General features: G+C 53.1%; 1 protein-coding gene across 1 annotated transcript in view; it reads left to right on the plus strand.

Moving 5' to 3' along the window:
* The window catches only part of MTCL2 (microtubule crosslinking factor 2), a 93,602-nt gene that overhangs the window by 15,184 nt on the left and 56,196 nt on the right, over positions 1–22,222 (plus strand). Inside the window, exons 2-3 of the mRNA XM_075528799.1 lie at positions 12,106–12,330; positions 18,406–18,564. Of these exons, the coding sequence (XP_075384914.1) occupies positions 12,106–12,330; positions 18,406–18,564 (384 nt within the window). The remainder of the gene's footprint in view (positions 1–12,105; positions 12,331–18,405; positions 18,565–22,222) is intronic.

Genomic DNA, 22,222 nt, shown 5'->3' on the forward strand with positions numbered 1-22,222 from the left:
GGGACAGTAGCGGTGTCAGCAGGGGCCTGGAGGGCTTCTCTCAGGAGATGGCATTTTGGTGGAGACTTTGAGCAAGAGACTCAGAGCAACCCTGTAGGACAGAGTAGAACTGCCCTGCGGGTGGCGAGGCTGTGCTTCGGGTTGGGAATAGAAACCCTCACTCTTCTCCCTCGGCTTGGCTGGTGGGTTTGATCCAGACCTAATCAGTGTGGTGACAGTTGAGTTTGGGTTTGGGTTCGAGCAGGGGTAGAAGCCAGCAGTGTTGAAATACAGAACAGGGAAACCCAGGGGGAGGAGACAGCATTGCAAAGGCACAGTGTGGGGCAGGCCTGGTGTCTTGGGAGTTGAGAGAAGACTCGAGGGGACCAGTGGAGAGAGTGGAAGAGGAGAGGTGGGCAGGGGACAGGTATGGGGATTTATTTTGAGTGCGATAGAAAGGCGGAGATTGTGTCTTGTCATGCGCTGCGGTACGGTGAAGGGAATTTTGACACATGTGTATTATTAGGTAACCATCCCAGTCAGATCTAGAACAGTCCGGTCACCAAAACAGTTTCCCTATGCCCACCTATCTCTGTCCCTAGTGCGGATACACTGCACGTGGCTGGCTGGAACACACGGGAACCTGCTTTCTTACCCTTAGGTGTTTAGAAGTCCAACGTCGGGGCCCAGGTCCAAGGGAAGGCTCCCACGGGCATGCTGTCTGCCGTCTGGGAGGCCCCTCGTCTGCGTGATCTTCCAATCCTGGGTCCCCTGGTGTGGTATTTATCTTCCCCTCCGTTTGTGCTCACTGCTTACTCTTCACTTTCCTATCTCGAAAGAGTGATTTGAGACACACCCTGCACTGATACTGTGAGGCCAACAAAGAAAAGCCCTTTGTTGGGCTGGACCTGCAGGTGTCCGGGTTAGGGTTGATCACTCGCAGCCTTTTGGCTCCTAAGATCAAGTGCAGGGGTAGGGTTTGCACGACAGGTTTTGCAGGGAGACACGTTCCAATTCATAACACTCCTCTCCCCTTTGGGGAAAAAATGTTTATTGTCGTAAACGATGTCTGATATAAAATTTGCTCTTTTAACCCACCGTTTTTAAGTGTGGCATCCAGAGCCATTCCTTCATCCCCGTGCTGTGCAGCCGTCACCCCTCTCTGTTTCCAGACACGTTTTTTCCTGGGCTCCTTTGTAGTCCCATTCCTCCTCCTTCCTGCAGCCCCGGACAACCACTGATCTTGACTTTGGCCTTTTCCAGAATGCCCTAGAAGTGGACTCAGTGGTCGGTAGCCTGTTGAGTCTTGGCTTCCTTCATTCTGCACGATGCACCTGAGCTCCAGCCACGTGCCTGTCACGTTGCCCAGTAGTCTTCCACTAGACGGGTATGCCACACCTTCGCACCTGTGGAAGACCAACCGGATTGTTTCGAGGATCGGGTGATGATTGGAAGGTTTTAAGTGGGGGCGGATGTGGTTAAAAACCTTCCTGAGCGGGGGGAAAAAAGAGGACCTGATGCAAGGGGCTTAAGTGGAGAGCAAATGCCTTGAGAATGATTGGGGCAGGGAATTATGGATGTGCTTTATACAATTGATGTATGTATATGTATGGATTGTGGTAAGAGTTGTTTGAGTCCCTAATAAAATGTAAAAGAAGAAAAAAAAAAAACCTTCCTGAGCTGGGTGGGGAGCATGTTAGTACAGAGCACAGTGACAGTCACAAGGATTAAACGGAAAAGTCATCGCCACCGAGTTGATTCCGACTCATAGCGAGCCTAGAGGACAGAGTAACACTTCCCCTGTGGCTCTCCGAGACCGTAACTGTTTACAGGGGTAGACAGCCTCATCTTTCTCCCAAAGAGCAACTTGTGGTTTCAAGCTTCTGACCTTTCGGTTCGTAGTAACCCGCCTCATCACCTCCTATGCCACCAGGGATCCTCATGAGGATTGGATCTACTAACTTGGTGACAGAGCCTGACCCACCTTATTCACTGCTATTGAGTCAATCCTGACACCAGCGATCCTACGGTGTCAGGGGAAGCCAGCCCCTAACACATCATTACATAATTGTTACGGTAGTAACAATTGTACAGCGATAATAAGTAAAGATCATAGTAAAGTTACAGAGAGCATGAGAGATAGAAGAGAAGTATTGAAATAAATGGAGTCAGACACAATTCGTGGTTGCATGCTCAGCCCAGCCCTGCTTGGTGGTCCACGTGGAGAGAGAGATTTTAATGCTAGCCCAGGCTTTTATCTTCTCTGGGGACATGCAGCCCCCTAATTACAGGTGAGGACATACGTCACAGGAAGGGGTTGTGCTATAGGTAATACAGTAACGAGAGGGGGTGATCTAGGGAAATACATGCAATAGGAAGAGGAGGGATTGGGGGTATACATGTGACAAGATGGGTGGAGCCTAGATTTAGGATGGCAGCCTAACCTTGGTCATCCTTGGGCGGGTTTGATCTCTCTGGGGTCTCCTACAAGGAAACAGACAACTACCTCCTTATCAGAAGGGAGTGAGCCCTACTTGTTGTGGGATAAACAGTGGTGACTGCTGGCTCTAGATAGCTGATAACCCTTAGGGAGAATAACCCCTGATCTACTCCTGATGACCTCCAAGTGCACAGTCATTCGCAAGCAGCCAAGTTTGGCATATATTTGGGGGAGACAACTTGGGAGAAATCCTTCTGTTTCCCACACTACAGGACAGGGTAGAACTGCCCCTGTGGGTTTCCAAGACCTGACCTCTCTGCGGGAGTAGAAGGTGTCATCTTTCTCCCATGGAGCAGCTGGTGGTTTTGAACTTTGCACCTTGAGGATCACAGCCCAGTGCATAGCCACTAGGGCTCTCTGACCCACCTTAGATGTCCTTTAAGTGTTCAGACAAAAGGGGCATGTCCTGGGGCAACATGGAGGGAGGTGTGTTGGTGGAGAGGGGATGTACAAGTGTAGTGGCAAAGGGGTGGGAGACAGGACAGAGTAAAAGGTGGCTCAGTCTGTGCAGCCACTCCGGGAGCTGCGTGGGCTGACACTGACTCTCTGCTGCTGATCCAGCCTTGGCATATCCAACATTTCTAGAATGTGGTCTGCAGGCCCCGTGTCAGGGTTCTCCGTGGATGCTGGGTGAACAGGCATGCCCTAGCGCACCCCAGTGCTGTGTGGAGGATGACCTGAGCTAGGAGTGGCCGGTGGGCTCCTAGGTGGCTGCTAAGAGGTAAGCTCCCTCCGCTTTTGGACAGCCTGTGTCCCTTGGTTCCCTCCCTGCCCCTCTGGCCTCAGGGTCAGCTGGGGGCTGGATTGAAGCCATCCATTGCCGTAGTATTTTCAGCCCCAGCCCCACAGGTCAAAGACACCCTCTCGCCCTCTCCTCCCACACACCCTACTGTCTCACCCATGTGTCCAGGGTGCCATGCAAATGCCCAGTGGCTCCCAAATCTAAACTGGGCTCTTGGTCCCCATTGTGCAAAGATCTTATAGTTGTGTAGACTTCTCACTGAAAGCACTTTTTCTTAAAGCATTTGGAATGGCTTTGAAAGCCAAGCTGCACTCTTCCATCTTTCTGCCCTGGTGGTAGAGAATGAGACGCAGACTCCACCGGGGGGACCGTCAAGAATGGGTTCCAGCTCACCTTGTGCCACGGCCCCCTCTAGGCCGTCTCCTGAGAAGAGTCCTCAGAATGATGTTTTTAAGTTTTGAAGGTGGGGACCCCATGATGGTGCAGTGTTTAAGTGCTTGGCTGCTCACGGAGCATTGGGCAGTTCTCCCTTACCAGCTGCTCTGTGGGAGACAGACGAGGCAGTCTGGTTCTATAAAGATTTCCAGCCTTGGAAACGCCATGGGCCAGTTCTGCTCTGTCCTGTAGGGTCGCTAGAACTTGGGTGGTAACGGATTTGGTGTGGGGTTTTAAGATGAAATATGAAGGAGCACCAATATATTGAGATATAGTTATCAAAATATATACACATATTTTAAATGGTGACACATTGTATATGTTTATAAACTCATAGAAGCTCTGGTGGTGGCAAGTGCATTTACTATCATCTCAAACTGCTGCTGAGTGCGGGCAATATTTTGACACTTCTCTTAGGTGACAGGAAAATATCTGTGGTTTCTGATGATGACAGAATTACAGGGACTGCTGAGACAGCCCTGCTTGGTTGCAGTGGTCCAAAATGGGAGGAGATGCTACCTTTTAGTTAGACAGTAGTGAAAACAAAGGTCTCATTTCTCCCCAGCTTCATAGACTCCCTGACTCCTGGTACACAGGAAGGGGACCCTGAAGCCAGAGACCGAGTCTTGGGTACAACCTACCTTCCTGTGCTTCTCTCTGGTCCTTTTGTCTGTACAAGGATCGAGATTTTTAACCTACCAACCCGTGGCATTCCTGTGAGGATCCATGAGGCACTTGGATGGAATGTCTCTGTAAACCGTGAAGCCCTGTGCTGGCCTGCGAGCCGGCTCTCGCTATTATTAGCAGCAGTGTGAGCTCATGTTGGGCCCTCCGGCCCCAGACTCTTCCTGGCCAATTCCTCTGGGGTTCTTGGGAACCGATTCCTCCCAGAGAGCAAGTGTGTTTCTGAGAGGCTGCTTCCTGCAGGCTGACCTCGGGGCTTGCTGGGGACAGAGATGCCCTTTGTGGGCAGGGAGTGGGGTGGCTGGGCAGGAGGGTCCCTAAGTGGATAGGCCCTGCCCATTTCCTGCGGCAGCCTGAGACCAGGCCGGGAGCTTCGCAGACTCTCCGTGACTCCTTGCAGCCAACGTGGAGCTGAGGATGGGATGGTCAGACCGCCCTGGACAGTGGAAAGAGGTTGGGCAGGCCAGGAGCTGTACTCAGGCTTTTATGTGTTCACTCAACCTCGCCCCCAAGAGTGAGCCAGCTGTTTGCCAGCCTCCCGGGACAAGGCAGGGGACCAGGCACCAGTCCGACTCAGCCTGCCTGCTCTTGGGAAGATGCTAGACGTGAAAGCAGGCTATGTCCCAAATTTGTTGACACAGGCATTGCAGGGCTCACCCAGTGGGGTTTGAATCAGATGAGGAAAGGGGGAATGTTCCGATGGACGGGTTAACTCAGCAAAGGCCATCCCGGCAGAGGAATAGCGTGCTCAAAGGTGGAGATGGATTCCAGCCCCTCCTCTCTTGCTTGAGCCCCTCTGGGAGGTGTCTTAGCCGGAGGGTCCTCACCTGTTGAGCAGGAACCTTTTCATTGCTTGCTTCCAGGGGGTTGGTAAAAGGATTCAGCTCGCAACCAATAATGCATGTAGGCAGGGAGTTGTTGAGTTGCTTCGGACGCAGGGAATGATGCCCCTAGAGCCCATAAAAACCAAATCCATTGCCCTCGAGCCCCTTGCAACTTAATATCAGCCCTATAGGACAGGGTAGAACTGCCCCCAGAGGGTTTCTAAGGCTCCAGCTCTTTATGGAAGCAGACTGCCATGGCTTTCTCCCGTAGCGGTTGGTGGATTCGAACTGACAACCTTTTGGTTAGTAGCTAAGTGCTTCACCACTGTGCCCCCGGGGCTTCTAATGCCCATAAAGATCTTGGTCATCATCATCTTCCCATCGTGGAGGTGGTGAGCTGCTGCTGAGCTGTTGGCCCCAGCGCAAGGCTGCCCCGGACACAGCAGAGCAGGAACCGCTGCCTGGTCCCTCGCCACCCCCAGAATCCGTGTCACCGTTGTGATCCAGTTGGGCTCTCATGGGCAGAATTTTGGAAGTAGAGTGCCAGGCCTTTCCTCCTAGTCCATGTTGGTCTAGAAGCTCCATTGAACTTTGTTCGGCATCATAGTGATGCACTCTGCTCCGCTGACAGATGGACTGCTGCTGCCCACGAGGTGAGGGGGTGGCTAGGAAATGAACCTGGATCTCCCAAATGGGAGGTGAGAATACTACCACAGAACCACCACTGCCCACTGCAGTGAGTAGCGGCCAGGTTTCAGCCTTGGTATGTCTGGAGGCCGGAGGGCAGAGAATTCCAAGGGCAGGGGCAGGACAGTAAGAGGGACAGGGGCTGCTTCGGGTCCCAGGGGATGGGCTTGGGCCTGATGGAGAAGCCAGTGCCAACCAGTGGAAAAGAGAAAACCATCTACTTGTACATTTTTTCCTCCATCAAGCGGCTTAACTTTATAATCTGAGCAATGCAAACATTTTCTAGAAAGGAGAAGGGTGACCACCTTGTTCCTGTCCCCTGTTCCCCCTAGTCCCCTCTGCCACTCTCAGCCCTGCTTCAATAGTCAGATTACATTTTAAGATCAGCTTCAGACAAGAGACGTCACCTCAAAGAGATGTCCAGAGGGGCTGGGTGTGTGGACATGGCAGGCCTCACTCCATCTAGGGGGGCCTTTGCCCAGCTTCTTTGGACCTTTCCTTTCTGACATGACACCTAGTCCCTTAAGTGGGTACCTCAGAGCAGCTTAGAACTGCTGGACCAAAGTATTCAGGACCAGGTGGTCGGAAGATGGGTGCTCGGGGTTTACTGTATCTTCACCCTCCCTGCCTGGGGGTCAGGAGCGCTGCTGGCCGAGTGGGGACCGTGGTGGGCTGCTACGTGCAAGGTCAGCTCTTGAAGACCACCAGGTGAAGAGGCTTTCTGCTCCCTTAGGAAGCGAGTCTCAGAAACCCACAGAGGCAGTTCTTCCCTGTCTTAGAGGGTGGCTGAGGGTCGGAAGTGACTCGCTGGCAGTGAGTTTGGCTTGTGTTTTTGTCTGTGAATGGGAGGCCCTCTGATGGGGCTGGGGGTGAAGCATTGGGCTGCTAACCCCAAATCTACCAGCTTAGAGAGGAGAAAGAGCAGATGGTTTGTTTCCACAAATATTCCCAGTCTGGTAAACCCCTGTGGAGGATTCCTACTCTCCCTCTAGGGTCGCTGTGACATGGAATCGACTCAGAGACTGGGGGATGCCTGAGTCTGGATGGAGGTTGTGTTTTAGGGTTTCCCCAGATGTTGTAGGACCCCCGGCAGGCTTATTCTCAGGCTTATTCTCTGTCTAGTGGGAGTTTGGCACCCCCTCCCCTTTCTACACAGGTAGGGGTCATCATGGTGCCCTGTGGGAACTGAGCTCTCTTTGACTGTGGCACCACCCCCCCAGCCTCCCCTCCCCACTGTCCTTCCCCTGCCTCTGGAGAGCTTGTTAAAATACACACTTCCTGAGGACAGAGGCTAGGACTGCAGGACTAAGGAATCCCAGTGGATCTAAGTACCTCTGGGCTAAATAAAGTGGACCTAGCCCACTTTTGTGCCCTTTTCCCTGCTCCCACCCAAATCCCTAGTCCTGCATACCCGGTCTCCACTGCACGCAGCCCAGCAGCCCCAGCCCATGAGGGGCACAAACCGGCCTTTGTCCTCTCACCCGCTCACGTGGGTCCGTGCCAGGAGGGACTCACTCGAATTCTGCTTGCAGCTGGGACAACCCCGCCCCCCCCCCCCCCACCAAAAGACCAAGGCCCCATTGGTCACCATGGAGAGATGGAACTGGCATGAAAGCACCACCGTCTTGCATTTTCAGAAGTAGGCTGTGATGAAGGTCAAGGTCTGGGGAGACGGCTGTTCAAGGGAGAAGAATCATTCATTCATTCGTTTACTCAATAGATAGCAATGGAGTTTGCCTTGTGACGGCCCAAGCAGGGGCACTTGTGCTGAGAGGCAGGACACCTGCCCATTTTGGCGGCGGGGGGTGGGGTGGGGGGGGGAGACTAGGAGGAAACGCCCTCAAGCAGACTTCCCCAGGCTTGTCTCAGCATCAGAATTACTTGTGAAGCTCCACCCCCCAGAGCTTCTAATTCAGTTAGGGGTGGGGTGAGGCGACAGTGTGTTTCTAAGCTCCTAAGGGAGGCTGATACTACTGGTCCGAGGAGCACATTCTGAGGACTGCCGGACTAGATTATTAACAGTGGTTCAAGACGAGGTGGAGGCATTAGGCATGATTAATATGTTTCTGTATTTTCAAATTGCCTCTGTGGTGGTGGTTTACTTTCATAAATAGAAAAATTAGTCATTTAAAAGTTTAGAAGAAACACGTGCATTCTAAACAATTGGGAGTTTCCTCCGAAGGGTTAACAACCAAACAAAAACTGAAGCAGAATGAACATATCTAGAAATTCCACTCTAGGTATAAAACTCAGAATAATTGAAATTAAGATCACACACACACACACACACACACAAACATGTACACCAATGTTTATTGCAGCTATATTCATAGTAGGCAAAAGTAGAAACAAACTAAGTGCCCACCAACAGAAGAATCAGTAAAAGACATAGCCTACAGGCAGACAGCGGAATATTACTGTCTTGAAAATCAGTGGAGTCCCGATACATGCTAGATCATGGATGAACCTTGACAACATGCTGAGTGAAAGCAGCCAGTCACAGAAGGACAGATCTCTATAATCTCACATATATGCAGACAGAAGTATGACTATTAGTAGGTACCAAGGGAGAAGGGAGAAGAGCAGGACTTACTGTGGGGGGGGGGGCACTGAACTTTTTGCTCAGGAGCCTGGTGGTGTAGTGGGCTGTGCCTTGGACTGCCAGCTCACAAGGTCAGCTGTTCGAAGTCTCCAGCCACTCTGCAGGAGAAAGAGGAGGCGTTCTGTTCCCGGACAGTTTCAGAGCCATGAAGATCCATAGGGACAATTCTGCCCAGGCCTGTTGGGTCAATAGGAGTCTTGATCGGCTTGATGACTGTATGTTGAACTTCTGTTAGGGATGATGGGAAAATTTGGGAACATACAGTAATGGCGGTTACACAGCATGACACACATAATTAATGCTGCTGAATTGTACTTGTAAAAATATTAAATTGGCTGTAGATAGATAAGTACCCACCATCATAATAAAAAATATTAAAAACCTCTTTAAAATGACTACAGTCTTCTGGTGTGGTCTAATGTGGAGGGGCATCACCTCCTATTGATCTAAATGTCATCCATCTGTTAATGTATCCATGCATTGGGAGGATGGGCAGCCCCTGCACTGTCCCCTGAGCTTAGGGTTCACTTAGATCAGTGGTTCTCAACCTGGGGGTCGAACAACCCTTTCAAAGGGGTCACCTAAGACCATCGGAAAACACATATTTCCGATGGTCTTAGGAACCGAGACACCTCTCCTCGATCCGTCTCCAGGCAGGTTCGCCCACATGCAGATACTCCCACATACCAGTCCCCGGCGTGAAGTCTGTGGCCCAGGCTACACCCTGCTTCAAGACAAAATTTCATTTGTTTGTCATTAGAAATAAATATTTCACAAGATATAATTACATATTGTTCTGTGATGAATCACTATGCTTTCATTATGTTCAACTTGTAACAATGAAAACACATCCTGCCTATCAGATATTTACATGATGATTTATAACAGTAGCAAAATGACAGTGATGAAGTAGCAATGGAAATACTGTTATGGTTGGGGCGTCACCACAACATGAGGAACTGTCTGAAAGGGTCGCGGCATGAGGAAGGTTGAGAACCACAGGCTTAGACCCTCACCTCCTCCCCATCACCAGGTCCTGGCAGTATCATGGCAGAGAGTAAGTAAGGTGCTAGGTAAGTGGCCTGGCTAGGATTTGAACACAGGCCCCTCTGGAGGCTGGCGAAGCTCAGATCTGGCAGACGGGCCCACGCTTCCTGAGTGGGGTTTCCCCTCCTGCTTCTTCAATCTGCAGCTCAAACGAAACCCCTCACTTCCCCATTTCTGTACATGGTGTGAGCCTCCACTGCCCCACTTCCTCCTCTTCCCACCCCAGTTCTGTCCACTGGGCCTGGTGGTGGGGTGGTGAGTCTGTGTGGATTCGGGTGGGGGTTGGGCATTGGCGAGGTGACTGTCCCTGCAGCTGGCACAGGCAGGATTGCTGCTGGCCAGATCCTCCCCTAGAATGTGGCTGTGGCAGCTAGTGGGGATTAGGTCCTTCGGCTGATGCTGGGTGCCAGTCTGTCCGGGCTGAAAAAGCAAATAGTTGTCCCCTCTGTCCTCCGTCCTCAAGTTCAGACCTTTTGAAAAACATGAGTAATCCAAGGCGTCTGCCCATCCATTGGATATAAAAGTCTCAGTCAGCCTTCGTATTGCTGAAAACTGGGCAAGGAGCTACTGCTTCCTAATCCTAAGTTAAACCAGCCCACCCAGTAGTCTTGACCACTGGACAACCCTAGACCACTACCCACACCCCACCAAGCCGGCCATGTGGATCAGCATCACCTGCCTGTGTTTGTGGGCGCACAGAGGTGAACAGAGATCCCCTAACCAGTTGCGAACACACCCTTCCCTAGACCGAGGAGTTCAACAAGCCCCACCCTTTGCCCCGCAGGAAAGGTAGGCCAGGGGTGTCTGCAGAGAAACTGGAAGGTGGTGCTCCTCCTCCTGAGAGCTCCCCGTGGCGTGGGGAGGGCAGAGTGGACAGTCTTCCCCTTGATGGAAATGTGAAGATGAGTAAGCGTTCCCCCTTCCCTTGCCTCTAGCCCCATTGTTGGTGAGAAAGTGGAGGCTTGAGGGCGGGGCACCAGATTGAGGTCCCCTCCCCCTGGGAGGCACACAGAGAGCCCCTTTTGCTCCTTGGGCCCAGCCTCTCCTCCCACCAGCATTGTCCCTGGGTGTTTGCTTTCTCTTGCTCCCCAGGGTGCCTTGACTCGGTTTCCTTTTTAGTGCACAATCTTATCGAATCCGTTCGCTCCTTCTGAGAGAGGGTAATATTTTCCCCCGTGTGACTCAGTTTTCACATCTGTAGAACGACTCAGTTTTCACATCTGTAGAACAGACGTAGCGATGATGACATGCTTCTGTCTTTGGGGCTCTCCGCTTGCCCCCTCACAGTTTAGCATCTGACAGTTGGTTCACACAGTGCATCCTGTTCGTTGTCTCTCGCCTCACGAGACCTGTGTTCAGTTGTCCGGTTAATACTTGTGAGGAGTCTGCAGGGTGCCAGACCTCACCTGCGACCGACCGCAGGGAAAGTGGCAGCTGCTGGGAGGTGGCCCTTGGGCACTCGGTGAGCTCAGTCTCCCTGGGAAACAGATTCTAGAAAGATGTGCTCATTATTAAAAAAGAGGAAGTGAGGCACATCTGGGAGCTGGTGACCGAGTGGCTAGAAGCTGCCCAGAGGAAGTGAGGTTAGCCCAACACTTGCTTGAAACTCACAGCCAGACTCCTTACTCAGCTTTTTGGGCCCTGCCTGGCTAACCCCCGTCCATTTCCCCAGCTTCAGTGTGCTCCCTTAGCTCCCTGGACCGCCACCTCTGGATAAACTGAGTCTGTTCCTGCCCCATGGTCTTTGCTTGGCCTTTCCCCTCCATCCGGAGTGGTTCTCCCAGCCTCTCTGCCGGTTGTTCTTGTCTTGCTTGGTTCACACATCCTACTCTGACCCGCCCCTCTCTGACACCCACTTGATGATTCAGTTGTTCTTTCTAAAAGCAAGATCTAAGCAGAGCTACATTCCTTGGGGATACTTGAGGGGTGGGGTGGGGGAATCCATCCGCTCCTCTGTCTTTTCTGGGTTCTAACAGCTCCCCGCTCTGGCTAGTGGCCATCCCTCCAACCTCTTTCCTTATCACATCCCCTCTGACTTTCACCAGCTTCCCTTTTGCCCGTTAAGTACCACCCACTGGTCTGTGATGACATGAGGTATCCCGGGGTGGCCCAAGACGGTTAGACACTTAGTTGCAAACCATTTTTAGCCCTCCCACAAGCGCCCCGGAAGAAAGGTCTGGTTACTTACTTCCAAAAAAGATCACTGAAAACAAGCCCCTTCAGTGCCATCCAGCCAGTTCCGACTCACAGCAACCTTATAGGACAGGGTAGGACTGTCCCGGGGGTTTCCGAGACTATAACGGAGTGGGAAGGCTCATCTCTCCTACAGAGTGGCTGGTCGTTTCTAACCGTTGACCTTGTGGTTAGTGGCCCAGCACACTCTCCTAAAAAAGATGACAGCTATTGGAAGGCCTGTGGAGCTGTGGAGCGGTCCTCCGAAACACACGGGGCTGCCATGATTCAGATGGAGCCCCATCTCAGCGTCCATCTTTCCTCACCTCTGCAGAATCTTTTTGTCCCCATGAAGTACCATATCCACGATTCTGGGGGTTGGAGTGTTGCTGGGTTTTTCTTCAGTTACCTGACCACCCCCGCCCCTCCACAGGATGAGATCGAGGAGCTTCGGGCGGAGATGCTGGAGATGCGGGATGTCTACATGGAGGAGGACGTGTACCAGCTGCAGGAGCTGCGGCAGCAGCTGGACCAGGCCAGCAAGACCTGCCGCATCCTGCAGTACCGGCTGCGCAAGGCCGAGCGCCGCAGCCTCCGCGCTGCCCAGACCGGCCAGGTGGACGGCGAGCTCATTCGTGGCCTGGAGCAGGATGTCAAGGTGAGCCAGGGAGGGGGTGACCGACCCTTGGAGATGTCCTCTGGTGAGCCACCAAGCCTGAGTAGGACCCCACCACCCTGAGGCTCACGTCCCATATGCCCTTGGAAGGTTACAACATCTCTCTTGCTCTCAGTCTCCTCACTGGTAATGTGGGGGGGGTCCCAGGGCTGCCCCCAAGAAATACCATAGCAATGATTCCTGCTTAACAGCAGTGGCATAACCAGCGGGCCTCTGATGGTTACAGATACTCAAATTGCAGGCACTGGATTGAGAGGGAAATGTGGAGATTGATGGCTGGAAACTGCTGGGTTGAGCTGAGTGTGGGGCTGGTGGTGGGTTTCAGTGAGGGTCACGGAGAAGTCTGACTTAGATGAGGAAGGGGTGGAAGGCAGGCTGGAGCCGAGGAACAGGCTGGGAGCCAACTGGGTTGCCAGAGCATCGGTGGAGAGCAGCTGCAGGGGCGGGGTAGTTCTGCAGAGCCTGGGTGGAGGGGAGCGCCTCTTTTGTTGTGATTTGAACTGGCCAATCAGAAGCAGCCTTGCTCCCTTCCCTCCCCGCCTCCTCTCCCGCCCTTGCAGCAGCTGGAGCTCATCCACAGCTCTGTCCCAGCCTGGGCTGGACACTGCTGATGCCACCAAGGGTGCTGGGGCTGCTCCCGGGCCTCCAGATGCCTAAGTTCCTTGGCATTGCTTAGGACAACTTTCTGGCTCACGGGAGCACGGGGAGTCTGGGGCCTGCCTAAGTGGATGTCTTTGCTGGCCCTCACCTCTGAAGACTTCATGACCCCCTTTGTCACAAAGGGGGCCCCGAACCATGCTCATCATGCAGGGCTCTTGCAACTCCGATGATTTTATTGGGCGGCTGGGTTATTGGCGTGGGGCCGTAAAACCCAACCTGGGGCCTCAGGTCTCCTCCCAGTCTCTCTCACTCTGCAGGGCCCTCACAGCCGACAGGACCTCCGAACCTTAGCAGGGACATGAGCTGCCAGGAGGAGGGCAGGGCCAGAGCAGAAAATTGCTTTGCCTCTTGCTTGCTGGGTGGCCCTGGGTAAGCTCCTTCCGTCTCAGCCTGCACTTCCCCCTGTGGGAAAGAGCGATGTCACTTGTTCCTTACCTGTCCTGCCTGTGAGGGTAAGAGGAAAGAGGTCTGCGTCTGGCCTGCAGTGCCCACCGAGCAGATGGGCAAGCGCTGGCTTTGAGGCTGTGCTCACTGTTGAGGAGAATTTATAAGGTCATCGAAGGAGGGCAAGTGGCAGTGCGACGGGCAGGGCCCGCGCCATGGTACATCTCAAGGTGGATAAGAATCACCTTCGAGGGCTTGTTCACAATGCAGATCCTCAGGCCTTGGGCCACTCCTTGGCGATTGGTCTCCTGGCCAGGTTCTGGGGATCTGGGATGTAAGTTCATGGACACAAGGAAGACCCTTGGCGAGATGGACTGACCCAGGGGCTTGACGTCACATCAGTTATGGGGATGGCGAAGGACCGCGGCACAGCATGTCCATCTTCGGTACCCGAGGCCGCGAGGAGTCGGATCAGAGTGGGCTTTGGGTGCCTAGCATCATCAGCAGCAACACAGTGCACCCTGGGAGGCCCAACCATCTTTCTAGAAACAGATGTGGCCTTGGACTTAAATCCTGTCTCATCTGTAGCACTCTCCAGTAGTTCTGGGAGGATTCCACCACACAGGCCAGAATGTCATCCAGGGAGCACTCCTTCATACCCTCCCTGAGGACATGGTGTGACCCGATCGCCCTGACGCCGGGCTCCGGGTCCCAGGGCTCAGCCTGCTGAGTGAGGCAGCACAGACAGCTGTGCCTGCTGCCTGCGTTTGGCAGGAGTAGGACCTCTGCGCTGTAAACAGTTACCTCATGCCTGAGCACATTTGTTTGTGCTTTGGGGATTTGCCCTGCTCTCCGGAAGCTGCAGCTGCTTCATCTCCCTTTCTCCCTCAGTCTCTCAGCGACTCCACCCCCCCTGTACCCTCCCCCCTCAGCCTGGGATTGTGGAGATGGGCACAGGGGCACTGCAGGCTCCTGACTGAGTAAGCCTACAGGCGGGCTGATTCTTTCATCTGGGCTGCTCCTATCTGTGCCTGAAGAGCAGGACCTTAGAGTTGACCCGAGCCTCCTTTCCAGTCTTGCTGCTTTAACTTTCTAATGTGACCTTTCTTTTTGAGCCACACAATGGGGACAAGAGTCAAAGGGCTTTCAAAGGGATGAAAAAAAGTCAAGGGTCTGGTTGAGGGGTGGTGATGAGTGCTTGGGGATGGGGGTGGGGTGGGAATCACCTCGATTGAGAAGAGGGTGTACCCAGGACCACTGTGGTTCGGAGATGCAGGGACAGGCCCAGGCTGCAAGGCACCTGCCTCCCAGGCAAGGAGTTCTTTGCTCCTGTTAACCTCCAGCAGGACCCCAGCCCTGTGGGGATCAGAGACTAAGGGCTCTTTTGTTAAAATTGGAATTACGTAAGCCGCCCAGGGCTGGGCTTTCTTCCTATAGCGGCCCCTGTGGGTGGGGAGCAGATAGGAGAATGGGGAAGCAGGGAGCCCACAGAGGGCTTGGGAAGGCAGACAATCCGTGGAGCCATTTGTGAACCCAAGACGATCCCGGGGTCAACACAGATCCGAGCTCCTTGGATTGTGGTAGGGATGAGGTGGGGAGGTGGAGAGGAGCTGGCCCAGATGAGGACATAGGGGAGCAAGTCCCCAGTCAGGTACACGGCACTCGTTGAGAGTGGGTGTGTGGGCGGTTGTGGGTCACATTCCCAACCTGCCAGGGTGGGGTCAGCTCCCCAGATGATTCAGTCATTTTTAATGACTTTCTCCCTTTTCAATTACTGGGTTATTTTGTTTCTTCCAACAAGCATTTATTGGGCACTTATTGTGTGCCAGATGTTGTGTTTCTGCTGGGACACATGTGAGTGAGCCCAGGCGTGGCCTTCGGCCTTCATTTCTGTACCTCACTAGGCCTGCCTCCAGTGCCTAAGCCGGGTGGGTAGGTGGGTGGGTGGGTAGATGGATGGAGTATTCATCAAAACAGAGATCCAGTGGATGAGCACCAGAGGGGAGTGGGGGGCCCTCAACCTCAATTTTGGAGACTGCAAACCTCCAGCAGAGATTTTCACACCACACCCAAGAGTAGGGGGTGGAGAAGGACAGTTGGCTCAAGGGGGGCAAATCGATGCATGGAGAAGAGGATCTTTAATAAAAAAAGGTTTTTTTTCTTATCGAGAATAGTGAAGAAGTCACCTTGGTGATGTGTTAACAAGCGTTCGTATTTATTGCCCATTATGCTTTAACCACAGCCCCCAATACTTCATGTCCATCAAGTTGCTTTTGCCTCACAACGGTCCTTGGGAGAAAATGCTACCAACCCCATTTTACTGATGAGCACATCAAGGCTTCCAATGGTTAAACAGCTTGTTCTTGGCCACCGAGCCCGTGCGCGCTGGAACTGGGCTTGGCTCCAGTGTTCCCATCTGCAGAGCTCTTGTTCCGATTCTGAGGGAGGGGCAGCTGACCCCACTTTCTGGATAGGAAAGGTTGGTGCCTCCAGAGGGTGGAGAGGGTCCAATTTCTGGCTGTCTTTGGAGATGAGATCTCCAGGGGCAGGGCGAGAAAGTGGGTAGTGGAGAGGGAAGGAGGTGTAAGACAATGCCAGCTTCCTTGCGGGCCAGTGTTTTTCCTGGCCTACCCTGCCTTCTGCCAAGGGGTCCATGCCCAGCTGGACTCAGGCCCAGGCAGAGGGCAGAGCCGGGGAGGACTCCCTTCCCTTCCGGCGTGTAGGAGGCGTCATGGTTGTTTCCGAGACCGGCAGACTTGATGTCCCAGCCGTCCTGCCCGGTGTGCACCTCCTGCTCCCCAAGCCCCTGCATTCAGGCCTTTCAGCCAGCCCCTGGACGACCTAGCCAAGCTCTGCCTATCATTGCTTTGTGTGAGCCTGCACAAGTCGCTTCTATTCCCAGCCTTGCTTTCCTTGTCCACAAAATGGGACAGTGGACAGGGATGGGTGAAGATGGACGGGTCTGGCACAAAGTAGGTAGTCAACAATCAGCGATGCCCCAGCCGGTCCTTGTTCCTCTGTTTAGTCCCAGACGCCTATGCTCCGCTCTCCTGAGGGAATCAGTCTCGGTGTGATTTTCCCCAGGGTCTTCGTCACCCTCCATCCTGGAGCCCTGGTGGGGTAGAAGGTCACACATTGGGCTACTAACTGCAAGGTCAGCGGTTTGAAACCACCAGCCGCTCAAGGGAGAAGGGGGAGGCTTTCTACTCCCATAAAGAGTTACAGTCCAGTCAGCTAAGTCCACACGGAAGAAGTGCACCAGCTGGGTGATTCAAAGATGAACATAACAAAATCCAAATATGATGAAGGGAAGAGTAATCAGTGTTAAAATTATGAAGCCCAATTTGTGGAAGGGTGAGGGGGACAGAGGGAGCCCAAAACCCGTCTGTAGAGCATCTAGTCAGAGTAAGCCACTGGCAGATCCCCTGTAGCCACAGGCAAAGGCCTGGAACAGCCTTCCTGTCAGACATAGATCCCTGTAATCCTGACTGTGCTGGATCAAACTTGATGCTTGGTCAGTTGACCTCCCTCTAGACCCAACCTGAATTGCTTTAGACGCAGGTATCTCTTGCTTTGCTTGTTCCATGACCAGAATTTTTTCCCTGCCTTTTTAAATATTGACGGTGGCCTTTTCTTTGATATATACAATAAGTTTGTGTTTTTATGTTTACATTATTACTGTTTTATCCTTAACACTTTATTTCATTCTTGTTCATTCTTGTTTCTGTTTGTGAAGCATGGAAGGAGTAGATGCATAGAGACAATAACTGAGGCCAGGGTTTCTGGGGGGGTGGGGTTGCGGTGGGGAGGGGAGGGGATTTGGGGAGTAAACAGTGAAGGAGGGGGGAGGGAGCAATTAAAGGTGATCTAATATGGGGGGGAAATAAAAGAATATTCTAAAATTGATTGTACAGTCCTTCTTGATATGATTGGATGGTTGAGTGATAAGATATGTGGATTATGTGCCAATAAAACTGTAAAAAGTGGGGGAGTAAGAGTCACAGTCTCAGGAACCCACTGTGACAGTTCCACCCTGTCCTATCGGGAATGACCTCGATGGCAGTGAGTTTGGTTTTTAGGTTTCTTCCTACTCAGAGCCACTGGGCAATACAGCCAGTTGGCAGACTTGGCTGATGACCAGGGGGGGGGGGTGAGCCCACCCAAAGGCACCTGCCCCCTGCAAGAGGAGGGACAGAGGCGGTGCCTGCACAATGGGGCGCTTGGTGCCGCAGAGGCCCAGAACCGGGAACTGTGTTAGCTCCTTCCTTTAGGGACAGCTTGGCCACCTGCCCAGCCCTTGTCACTGGGGCATGTTCTACATCTCAGACAACTAGAAGCCGTCCCCGGGGTCGCATGATGACCGCCAGCGAGTCAGGCCCCACTGGGTTTCAGCTTCTTGTAACAACCTCCACCGCTCACCAGGCACTCAGAATGCCAGGCCCTGGGCCGAGCATTTGCCTGCAGGGGCTGATGGCATCCTCCTGTCTGACCCAGGAGGTTGGCCCTGCCATGATTGAGCCAATTCTGTCGTTGAGGAGACTGGAACACAGAATGGGGAAATGACTTGCCCAGGGTCACCACTGGTCACTGGCAGAGCATGGGATTCGGATGACTCCAGGGCTGTCCATCCAGCTGTGGGTTTCCGTTCCAGCTCACCCCGTTCTTCTTTTTCAAATGACCTGCCCGACACAGGCTCTTATTTGGACCAGGCAAGATGGTGGCTAGCAGAGGCTTTTGGAAATGTCAACCATCCCAGGCTAATGGGAAGGCATTCCGGAGAGCTAAGCGGAGCCTGTGCAGGGCCTCGGGCCAGCACTGTGGGGTAAACGTTAGGGCACAGGGTGCCTGGGACAGGTGTACTAGTTCTGCTCTGCTGGCTGTGTGACCCCGGGTGAGTGACTTGCCTTCTCTGTGCTTCCACTTCCTCCTCTCCTGAGCTGCTGAGATGGGGTCTGAAGGGCTCCCTGCTGTCTCAGCTGCCTCCTCACACCTTTCTCGCCACTGGTCACCCAGGTCTCGAAGGACATCTCCGTGAGGCTGCACAAGGAGCTGGAGGTGGTGGAGAAGAAGCGGGCCCGTCTGGAGGAGGAGAACGAGGAACTTCGGCAGCGGCTCATTGAGACCGAGCTGGCAAAGCAGGTGCTACAGACCGAGCTGGAGCGGCCTCGAGAGGTGAGGGCCCATCCTTCTGTCTCTGCTCGTGGGAAACGGGCACGGGAATGCTCCTTGGCAGGCTTGTTGTCTCCCGGGCTGGGTCCTCCAGCACACATTTCCGGAGCACTGATTGTGCCAGGCCACTAAGGATGCGGCGGAAAACAGTTCCTCTCCTCAAGGAGCTCCCAGGCCAGGGGAGGAGGCAGTCAGCCGTCAGAGAAGCCCAACGGCTGGGAAGATCAACAGACAAGATGCGGAAACGCCCAGCACGGGGGTTTGGCCTTCGGAGCCTCGGTTTCTGCACCTGTAAAGTGGGGCAATAGTGTCCTGCGTCCTGGTGCGAGGATTAACTGGGCTCAGGTCCTTGGAGAGCTTTTATAGGTTGCCGGGTATCGCAACTTGGTGTGAGGTTGGCACTGGAGCTGGGTCTCACACCAGTGTCAGGGAGCATGAGGCATTCCCTGAATTTGGCCCCAGGTACCAGCAGCCTCTCTGTCTTTGGTTATGTCAGTTCTTCCACTTGCCCTGTCTTCTTCCTGCTGTGTGTCGGGTACGATGTGTTAGGCCCTACGTTCTTAGCAGTTTTTTTCAAGTCTCAATGATTATACCCATTTAGTGACTAAGAAAACTGCCCCGAGAGAGGGAAGGACATCCTTTTCTCTCCCCTCCCCCCACGCCCCATCCCCCACACCTTTTATTGTGATGTGGTGAAAAGTTTACAGAGCACAATTCATCCGCATTTTGTTTTGTGATATTGATTGCGATTCTCACAGTCTCATTAACACCCTGCCCACTTCCCGTTCCTCCTTCCTTCCTCCCTGCCTTCTGAGCTTTGCTCCTGGGCTGGGCTTCTCCCGCTGCCCTCCTTTTGCCTTGGTCCTTTTGGGGGCTGACCCCTTCCTGTTGTATATTACTTTTCCTTTCATCCGAGTTCCTCCACGTCTGCTCCCCACTTAGTGACTTACTCTCCTTCCACCCCCCCGCCCCTGTGAACCTCCAAAGAATATCTTTCTGTGGGGAAACCTCTATAGTAGTGGTCTCGTGCAGTATTTGTGCAATGTCACCCAGCATCGTGCCCTCCTCGTTCATCCCGGTGAGACGGTGTTTCCCGGATTTGCGCTATCCTTTAATGTTCCGTGACATTCATGTGTGTGTGAATCATAGTTTGTTTACCCGTTCTTCCATCGATGGGCATGTGGGTGGTTTCCACCTGTTCGCTCTTGTGAGTAGCGCGGTGAGGAGCGGGGGTGTGTATGTATCCATTTATTCGTGTCCTGGCTCTTAGTTCTCTAGGATGCGTTCCAAGTAGAGGCACTGTTGGGTGCATCCTATTTCCAGTGTTTTAAGGCAGCACTATATTATTTTCTATAGCGAGTAGACCACTTTATGGTCCTACCAGCAGCGTAGGAGGAGGGTTCTGGTGTCTCCACACCCTCTCAGCACTTGTTGTTTTCTAAAAAGCATTTTGTTTGTACTGTTCATGGCTGTGTCAGATGATATCTCATTGTTGTTTTGACTTGCTCTTCTCTAATGATATTGAGTATTTGGGAAGGACATCTTAAGAGATCCGGACATGCTCAGCAGGCTCCAGTTGGAAACCATCAGCTTAGACGCCTGCTCAGGGCTGGGATCCATTCCATTCCAGGGGTCTGTGCCCCAGACAGCCCAGAGGGGACTTTCTTCCCAGGGTACAGCAAGCTTCAGCTAGCTAACCACTCACAGTGTAGCCTTGAGTGAAGCATTATTTTTTTGGGGGGGGAGGGCTACATTCCTTGCCCAAAGCTCTGCCTGTCCACTCCCCCAGAGGGCAGACACGCCAGTGTTCCAGAGCAGAGACAGAATGGAGATCATAGAGAGCCCTGAGGCTGGAACAGTCCTATGGCTGCCCTTCCCGGCTGAGTGCTACTGTGTGTGCCAGCGGCTTGACCATGTGGGGCAACCAGGCCTGGCCACTGCTGGCTGCTCCAGGGCTCTGTCAGCATCACTGGCTCACGGCAGAAGCCACCAGTTCAGACAGCTTGTTGCCCGCACCTTGGATCTGAGAAGGAAGGGTGGGTTCAGAGAGTGCCTCAGAGGTCGGGTGATCCCTGTTGTGTAGAGGAGGAAGATGAGAAGCCAGCTTGCCTGGCTTCATCTGAAGCCTATTCCCCTTTCGGAATCTGGGTTTTGGGGGAAAATAGAATTGAAAGGTAATGGGTTGGCAGGGGGTGAGATCATGGAATTCTCTTTTTTCACACACTTTTTGAATTGTGTTTGTGTGTGTGTGTGTGTGTGTGTGTATGTATAAAGTTAAGGCAGACGCCCAGAGGAATACCACTAAGCTGAAGTTCAAGTTAGAAATGGCAGGACTCGTTGATGCTGTAGGGAAGTGGCGGTGGTTTTAGATTAAGAAGGTATTTGGGGGTGGTTTGTGAAGCTTTAAACCAGCGGTTCTCAACCTGTGGGTCGCGACCCCTTGGGGGGGGTGGCGAACAACTCTTTCCCAGGGGTTGCCCGATTCATAACAGTAGCAAAATGACAGTGATGAAGTAAGCAACAAAAATAATGTTAATTATTGTTGGCTGGGGGGGTTGTTTTCCCCACCACATGAGGAACAGTGTAAAAGGGTCGTGGCGTTCAGAAGGTGGAGACCCGCTGTTGTAGACAATGAAGTTGGCATGCCCAGAGCCCTCATGGTGCCAGGCACACAGTAGTTGCTCAGGAAACTCTGGTTCACTTTGAGAGATGCCTGCTTAGCAAAGCAGGTCTGGCCCTCCCCAGGGAGCCCCTTCCTGGGTGTCTCCGGATCCTCCCTAAGAAGGCGTGGGCCCTGTGTTTGTTTGCAATTGTTTCCCCCCTCCTCCCTCTCTTCTAGACATGGTTTCTATGGAGACAGGGGTCCTTTAGCAGCCCGAGCTGCTCACCTCCCATCATGGAGATCTGTCTTTGCCTGGCTGACAGGTTGCTGTGGCGATGGATGCTGTCACCCCGGCTGGGAACAAGAGCCCTTGGTCTGAGCTGCTGTGGTCGCCATGGAGATGGCTCCTAGCTAGGAAGGAGGAAGGGTGGCCACCCCTAGCCTTGGTCCACTGTGGCCCAGCTGGGTTGCAATTCAAGAACAGAAAGCCAGCCTCCCTGGTCCAGTCCCCGCCTCCCCTCTTGTGTGTTGGGCAGAAAGCCTTGATCAGTGCTGACAGTGTCGCTGCTGTGTCCAAGTGTGATTCCGTGCCAGGCTCTGCACGTTTCATAGCCCTGTCCCCCGCAGTTTAACCCTTGAACCGGTTCCCCTGCATACTCAGTATTGTTCCCTCTGGGGGCATCTGAATTATACCTCAATTATAGAGTTCTCCATGTGAAACTATTTATTTCCATGGTTTTTAGCGGAGCTCCTCACCTCTTCGAGCCAGTTCAGCCATTGCTAAAAAAGCAAACCCAGAACAGACCCAACTTGTGAAAATGTGGGTGACGCAGACTTGAAATGAGAAGGGTCAAGACCAAAGAATGGGCGGCTCAGAAGAGGCGTGGGTGACCCTTTCGGGAGCCTGATGCGGGGGATTAGATTACGGCCAGGACTGTGGAGAGTTACACGCAGTCAAAGTGATGTCACCATCCTTGAACTGGGCATTGTTGTTTCTCCTTCCGCAGCTCAAGAGATTTGGTGGCTGTGTCACACACAAGCTGCCCTTATTTTTGCTTT

The sequence above is a fragment of the Tenrec ecaudatus genome, chromosome 12 (genome assembly GCF_050624435.1).
Source record: "Tenrec ecaudatus isolate mTenEca1 chromosome 12, mTenEca1.hap1, whole genome shotgun sequence".
NCBI classification, from domain to species: domain Eukaryota; kingdom Metazoa; phylum Chordata; class Mammalia; order Afrosoricida; family Tenrecidae; genus Tenrec; species Tenrec ecaudatus.